We start from the raw sequence: 7874 nt of genomic DNA on the forward strand, positions 1-7874 counted from the left end.
AAACAAGCGGAGCACGCGTGCTCCATGCGCCGCGTTGAGCGAGTCGCGCTTGTGGCAGCGGCTCTCAACCGGCACTTGACTTGTGGCGCGAATAACCGATCGACGCCTTCCGATAGCGGTCTAACACGGAACATACCGCCCGCTTCGAATGATCGCATTCGATTAGGCACGAGGGCGGAGGATTACATTTCATACAACGTTCTTACAATCTAGGTACACCAACGGGTCGCGAGGAACTCAATAACGCACGATCGGCAAATTACAATGAGGTCGATGAGTTTTCCGATGTTTCGTTATTAGCGCCGCCCGCCATGGCCGATAGGATCTCGGCCTCGTTGTTGATGTCGATTGGCAAGAAACATAGTTTAACAATAGGTCGCGTGTATTGAGAGCGTGCAGTGCGGATGGTGACGACTCGCGTCAATCCATCGTCACCACGGTGACATTCCGTGATGCGGCCGAGCTCCCACTGACAAGGGGGGGCGAAAGGATTTCGGAGGAGTACAATTCGCCCGACTTGAGCGAGCCGTTGAACGGTGCGCCACTTTGGTCTCTGCTGCAAGGTCAGGATATAATCATTGGACCAAGCCTTCCAAAAATTTTCAGTAATGCGTTGCAGTAGCTGCCAACGTGACAAACGAGATTCGGCGACCTCGAGAACACTCGGTTCCGGGGCAGCCAGAATCGGTCCTCCCGTCAGAAAATGCCCGGGAGTAAGTATACTATAATCATCTAGATTTTGCGACATGGATGTGATCGGGCAAGAATTGAGGCAAGCCTCAATGCGACAGAGCACGGTGCTGAGCTCCTCAAAGGTTAATGTATATGACCCGATGCATCGCTTCAAGTGGTATTTAACACTGCGTACCGCGGCCTCCCACAGTCCTCCGAAGTGCGGAGCGGAAGGCGGTATGAAGTGCCACGTTGTTCCTTCGGATGCAATTCGACTTAAGAAGTTTGGCTCGGCGCTCGCACTCTTCGCAGCGGTTCGGAGCTCGCGATCCGCGCCTTGGAACGTAGTTCCATTATCGGAATACATTGAGGCGGGAAATCCGCGACGGGAAACGAACCGCTGAAAGGCAGCGAGAAAGGCGCTGGTCGAATAGTCGCTAACTAGTTCGAGGTGAATCGCCTTCGTAGTCATGCAAATCAAGACAGCGATATAAGCTTTGTGAGCCTTGTGACCCCGTCCGCGAGTGGTTCGAACGAGAACGGGGCCCGCGTAATCGACACCGGTGTGTTGGAACGCTCGGGTGGCTCGAGTGACTCGAACGCTCGGAAGGTCGCCCATAAGTTCGGTCGGAACTTGGGCTCTTTCTCGTGTGCACGTGACGCACTGATACAAGACGGCGCGAACCAATGAGCGAGCTCGTAAAATCCAAAATTTTTCACGCAACAACGCTAAGGTCAGCTGAGGACCACCATGAATCGCTCGCGCGTGAATGTCCCTTATAATCATTCTGACTAGCGGGTGGTCCTTTAAAATGATGGGATGGCGTGAGCTATCGGGAATGTTTGCATTGCGTAATCGACCTCCGACGCGAATAACCTTTTGGCTATCGAGAAACGGATTTAATGGTAAAAGTGGGCTCGATTTTGGCACGGGAACATTGTTTGAGAGATGTTCCTTTTCAGAGGGAAACATCTCAGCCTGGATCGAGCGTAACCAGAAGTGCTCTGCGTTTTCGATTTCGGTTGGGCTAATGAGTTGTGAGCGGGTTACTCCTTGTACTGACGCCATCCTCACTTGTAGTCGAGAGCGAATGTTCTCGACAAATCGATAAACATAAGCGGTAATTCTAAGAAGCCTTTTCCAAGATGAGTAACGCTGCGATAGATCCCATGGCTCGATAATTGCGGTGGTGTGAACGGATGATGACGCTCGTTCCTCGAGAAGAGATTCTGGATCGAGCTGCGACCCAACGCTTGGCCATTGTACGGAGGTCCCGGTAAGCCAGGCGGGGCCCGACCACCAGAGTATATTCGAGTCAAGGTCAGCGGGAGATATGCTGCGTGAGGCCGAGTCTGCGGGATTGTCCTGACTCGTGACGTGTCGCCACGCGGCGTCCGGAAGCAAGGTATGAATCTCCGCGACGCGATTAGCGACGAAGGTCTTCCAGTGCGACGATGGCCGATTCAACCAGGCCAGAGTGATGGTTGAATCAGTCCAGCAATGGATTGGCACTGTTTTGAAGTCAAGGGACGTTCGAACAAATTGCATGAGTCTGGCGAGCAATTGAGCCGCGGAGAGTTCAAGTCGAGGCACGCTCATAGTCTTAATTGGTGCGACGCGGGCCTTAGCGGTTAGAAGCGTAACGGAGACGGTGCCATCCGTGGCAACCGATCAAAGGTAAATGGCAGCTGCGTAGGCCTTGGTCGACGCGTCCGAAAACCCATGCAGTTCTCGATGAATCGATTCCGAAGTAAGTTGAGTCCACCGAGGAATTTCCACGGATTCAATTTTTGGAAGCTCCGCATAAAACTGCTGCCAAGCTTCGAGAATATGTGGTGGAGCTACCTCGTCCCAATCATACTTAGCGTTCCAGAGGAGTTGCATCAATATCTTTGCTCGGATTATGACAGGAGTAGCCCAACCGAGCGGATCGAACAGTCTCGCGATTGTTGCTAAAATCTGTCTTTTCGTGTTACCCAGGGGACGGGATTTGCTAACGCGAAATTGAAATACATCGCGATCGGGGTTCCATATAATACCGAGAATCTTCACATTTTCATCTTCGCGTAATTCTCGCGTTTGAGCGAGACCATGATCGTTAGGATCGATGTCATCCAACAGGTCGGGCGAGTTACTGGCCCATTTCCGAAGCGTAAATCCACCTTTATTGAGAAGTGATATGACTTGATCACGAGTCCGCCTGGCGGTTATCTTGTCGTTGGCGCCAAAGATAAAATCATCTACGTAGATTTGGTGAGTGAGAACCGGAGGAGCTAATGGGAAAGATGCGCCCTCGTCTATCGTGAGTTGCTTGAGAACCCTCAGCGCTAAATACGGGGCGGAAGCGGTTCCGTATGTGACCGTACACAATTGATACGCCTCAATCGGATCGGTGGAGGACGGCCTCCAGAATATGCATTGATACTTACGATCGCGAGAGTCTATCAGGATCTGCCGTACACATCTTGACTACATCGGCGGAATAAACGTATCGGTGTAGGCGCCAGCGCAATATAACAGCGGCCAAATCGGTTTGGAGCTTCGGTCCAATAAAAAGGTGATGGTTAAGCGAAGTCCCGTTTGTTGTCAGGCTTGAGGCATTGAAGACAACGCGCGTCTTCGTGGTTGAGCTACTTTCGCGAATCACGGCGTGGTGAGGAATAAATACAACTTGAGTCGGATCGTCGAGCTTGTCAGAGTCTTCAATCTTCTGCATATGCCCCAGATCGGCATATTCCTTGAGAAACGAATGGTAGTCCGCGGCTTTAATCGGTTCCCGCTTCAGGCGGTTCTCGGTTCGAACGTAACTCTGAAGGGCGGACTTTCGTGACTCTCCGATCGAGATTGGGGGTCCTATCTTAAAGGGGAGTCGTAATATGTAGCGACCATCGAAATTTCGCGAGTGCGTACGGAGGAAGTGATCCTCGCATGCTTGGTCGTCCGCCGTCAAAATGGTGGAGGCTCGGGGAATTTTTCTACCTCCCAGAATCGTCGGAGCTGTACATCGAGATTGTCTCTTGAAGAACTAACGTGAACTTCTATCGTACTTGGATGAGAATGAATATGCCCGGTCGGTCCGGATATGATCCACCCAAGCACGGTATTCTGCGCGGTTGGTTCGTCCGCAGAGCCTTTACGAACGCCCTCAAGAATGAGTGAGCCGAATAGGTCGGCTCCAATTATCAACTCGATAGGGTCCGATCCTGTCGGATCAGGGTCGGCTAGACACAGGTCGTTGAGGTGAGATCATCGACGGCAAACGTTGAAGGAATTAGACAGGTACCGCGTTAGCGATTTCAAAATTAATGCGGTTGTGGTATAGGCCGGGCTATCCTTGTCATTCGGAGTAATGGTGATGGTAGCAGCGTAGCGCACGGAGGTTTTCGTCTCGCCGATACCGGTTACGTTGACGGATCTGCGAATCTTTGGGATGCGCAACGTTTGAGCTAAGTTTTCGGTCATGAATGATGACGCGGATCCTTGATCCACAAGGGCGCGAACCTTTTGCATGCGACCGGAACTGAAATGGACTTGCACGCGCGCGGTCGCCAACAGAACGTGCTGATTTGACGCGATCGACCGTGCGGTAACGTGAGACACGGTAGCGGAGGTAGCAGCTTCCGTCGGTGTTGAAAGCGCAGCCGGTGACGGAGCATCATCGGAGCTTGGTTTCGAACTCTCAGAGAAATGCAACAATGAATGGTGTTTTTTCTGACAGTGTTTGCATGAGTGTTGGCTCGTGCAATTTCGAACGTGGTGTTTGACGCTGAAGCAATTCAGACATCGTTTCGCGTTTCGGATAAACTCGTGGCGTTGTGACGGTGATTTGCTTAAGAAATCGGAGCATTGAATGAGAAGGTGCTGCGCGTTGCATACCGGATACGGGGACTTACTTACACTAACGGTATGTGAGACGATCGCTTTACTTTTCGGTTTCGCAGAACTTTCGTTCTTTTCAGCTGATTTCTCCGGGCTAATAGCAATCGGTGCTACCGCATCGAGGGCGCGTATACGCGATTCGATAAACGAATCAATGTCCTTATACGTTGGGTAGTCAACGCTCTTACCTAATTTAATCTCCCACGCTTCGCGCGAGGCTTTGTCGAGTCTTTGTGTTAGGCAATAAACAACAATGTGACTCCAATGTTCAACGGGACACGACAATCGTTTTAACGCAGCGATTGCGGAGTTGGTTTTATCTCTTAATGCGCGCAGCTCGTAAGCCGATTTTGTGTTAACGGTCGGTAAAGTAAACAATCAGTGTATATGAGCGGTGATCAAGCGTCGTTTGTTTTCATACCGAGATGTGAGAATTTTCCACGCCACAGGAAAGTTATCGGATGTCAACTCGAGGTGGTCCACAGCCGCGAGAGCGTCGCCTCTGAGACACGATAGCAGATGTTGAAAGCATTGAACCGGCGATAAGCTCCTTTCGTTAATAATAATTGATTGAAATCGATCGCGGAAGCTTTCCCATTTATCCAAGGAGCTATCGAACACGGGTAATGATAATTTCGGGAGGCTGAGCGCGGCCGTCGCGGAGAATTCAATCGGCTGACTTACTCTTGGTGCTGTCGGGGCGGGAGTTACCGCGTTGAGAATCTCGGAGAGGTAGTCCAACGCTGCGTCATGCTCCGCCTCGCAATGGTCGAATTGAGATTCGGTGAAGTACGGGAGGGTGTCCTTGTCCTTCGGGTCGACAATGGTATGCAAGGTGGCATCTAAATCTTAACATTGCGCAAATCTATCCTTTAGCGTCTCGATTCGAGACTTGGTAACGGCATACGTCATCTTTGCTTGTCCAAATTTTTTAAAGTTCGCCACTGTATTAACTATCGAACTCATAAGCAAGCATTGCTTGTGCAGGACTTTGTTGAAGTTCGACATGGTGGCACGAAATCTCACTCTGCCGCGACACTCGCTTGATTGTCAAACAGTACGTGAACTCCGGCAAGGTCAAAGTAGCACCAATATGACGGTCACAGTCACCAACAATCTCAATCCCTATCCGGCTCGAAGGACCAAAATGTCGCGTCACCAGCGTTCCGCGTAGCTGATATACTCGTATATAAGGAGTCGGGAATGGAGGATGGTGTTAACGAACTATATAAGACGTGTATGGTTTAAACGAACTTATACAAAACTTTTATTTGAGCACACTGTCACATATATAAGGCTTACAAAGATTTTAATACGGAGAATCGCCGTTAAATTGACAAGTCGCGGACGACGTCGCCGAATCACGATCGGTACGCAAGTGTGTTTCGACGGTACAACCGGAGCGTCGATCGGAGTTCGCCCTGCATTCTGACGCAGGTGCGCGATAGGTGAAAAATCATCTATCGCGCAGACATGCCGGCCGGAGACGATCGCACGAGGGTGAATCGGTCGAAAAACAAGCGGAGCACGCGTGCTCCATGCGCTGCGTTGAGCGAGTCGCGCTTGTGGCAGCGGCTCTCAACCGGCACTTGACTTGTGGCGCGAATAACCGATCGACGCCTTCCGATAGCGGTCTAACACGGAACAACTAAATTATTACACTGTTAAATCTATAGTGTCAAATTTAACCCTATTTGATTCGCCACTGCTCCTACTTAATAGTTATTTTTAACTAAAACAATAGAGTTAAATAATTTAAAACAATTCAAATTTAACCCAAATTTGGATTAAATATCATTGTTTTATTTAAAAATAACTATATTGTTTTAGTTGAACATAATTATACATTAAGTTATAGAAGCAGTGAAGACTCGAATAAAGTTAAATTTGATACTATAGGTTTAACAGTGTAGTTTTTAATTATAATAATTTTTTACAATAACTAAATAATAATTAAATTTTTAATGATAACTAAACAACTAAATTTTCTAATAGTTGCAATTCGTGATCAAGTAAAGGACAAGTAGATAATTGAAGCAAAAGTCTGAACATATACTTTCTCCTAATTAAGTATATTAAAAGCCAGCTTGAATGTGGTAGAAATTTAATACGCGCCCAATTTTTGATTTTTGATTCTATATTCGTTGCATTCAACCGCGCTCGTGGAAAATCGCGATGCCGACAGGGTGAGTTGCACAATGGAGTAGTGAGATCTGGGCCCTTTCGTATAAGTTATACGAAGTAGTTTTAAACTAAGTTATCAAGCTGCAGAAATGCGGCTGCAAAAGCAGGCTGCATCGCTTTTTCAAGCTCTCTCCGATGTTAATGCATTCGAAACCGCGGGATCCTGTCGCGGGTCCTTTCGTGTCGCAGAGAACGAGGGCATCGCGCCGCAAGTCGCGCGCGAATACATACTATATATATATATATATATGTATATTACTATGCTATATAACATCGTGAGCTGTGAAGGTCAAAGGTTGAAAGGAACCTCCGACAAAGGGCATGGAATTGGCTCCGTTTCGTGTAACCACCGGCCGAAATTTCGAACACGCACCAATTAAACGTCTAACAAAAGAAGAATATTCAATTAAAAACGCATGGCCGGATATTAATTGTTCAGATTGGAACCGAATGATGTGAGTGAATGTCAAGGCGCCGGGCTCGGTCTCTCGAGGGCCAGCAGGAAATAATTTCGCCACGTTACTGTCTACCTTTCGGAAGATTTTACATTGATTTTAACTCTTCCTCACGCACGCACGCACGCACGCACGCACGCACGCACACACACACACACATGCGCGCGCATATCTGTTAATTTCGTAAAAAAAGAATATGTTGTTCTTTTTTTACGAAATTAATATATAAATATTTATTTTTTTATGCATTGCGACCGCACTCACGAGCGCGGTGCAACTTCGTCGCTCGTCCGACCCGCGTAATTCCGCGAAAACGATAAAAGGGAGTCTAATGCGCGATTAACCGTAACTCAGGCATCTCGCCTTTCGAAAACGGGAATAAAGTTGGGCGCCAGGCACGTTATAGAGAGTGCCTCTCTACTGAGAAATCTTGTTGTTCGGAAATCTAATGACTCAAGAGAAAATTAATCACGCGATCAGGTGCGAATTCGATACAGCGGTCGGACAAGGACGGCGATAACCAGTTGCTCAGTTACGATAATGGTAAAGGGGGTGATTCGAAGGAAAATGGTCAAGGTTCGGGGAGCGAGAATAGGCTGAAAGAAACGACAGTAATTAGTAACAATAAGAAAATAACAAGTGTATTGAGCGGACAAATATTACATTCAAAATACAGACGAGAA

The 7874-nt window shown here is 48.3% G+C and overlaps 1 protein-coding gene across 1 annotated transcript; it reads right to left on the reverse strand.

The window, feature by feature from the left end:
- Positions 1 to 259: 259 nt before the first annotated feature.
- Positions 260 to 2272, reverse strand: LOC105462593. The gene has a single exon (XM_011709297.1). The coding sequence runs from the start codon at positions 2270 to 2272 to the stop codon at positions 260 to 262; it is 2013 nt and encodes a 670-aa protein (XP_011707599.1).
- Between the last annotated feature and the right edge of the window lie 5602 nt (positions 2273 to 7874).

The sequence above is a fragment of the Wasmannia auropunctata genome, unplaced genomic scaffold (assembly GCF_000956235.1).
Source record: "Wasmannia auropunctata unplaced genomic scaffold, wasmannia.A_1.0 LD336097.1, whole genome shotgun sequence".
Lineage (NCBI taxonomy): Eukaryota > Metazoa > Arthropoda > Insecta > Hymenoptera > Formicidae > Wasmannia > Wasmannia auropunctata.

What these genes read in the sequence shown, in the direction of transcription:
- LOC105462593 (XM_011709297.1), bottom strand. Translation starts at nt 2,272, where the DNA reads ATGAGCGTGCCTCGACTTGAACTCTCCGCGGCTCAATTGCTCGCCAGA.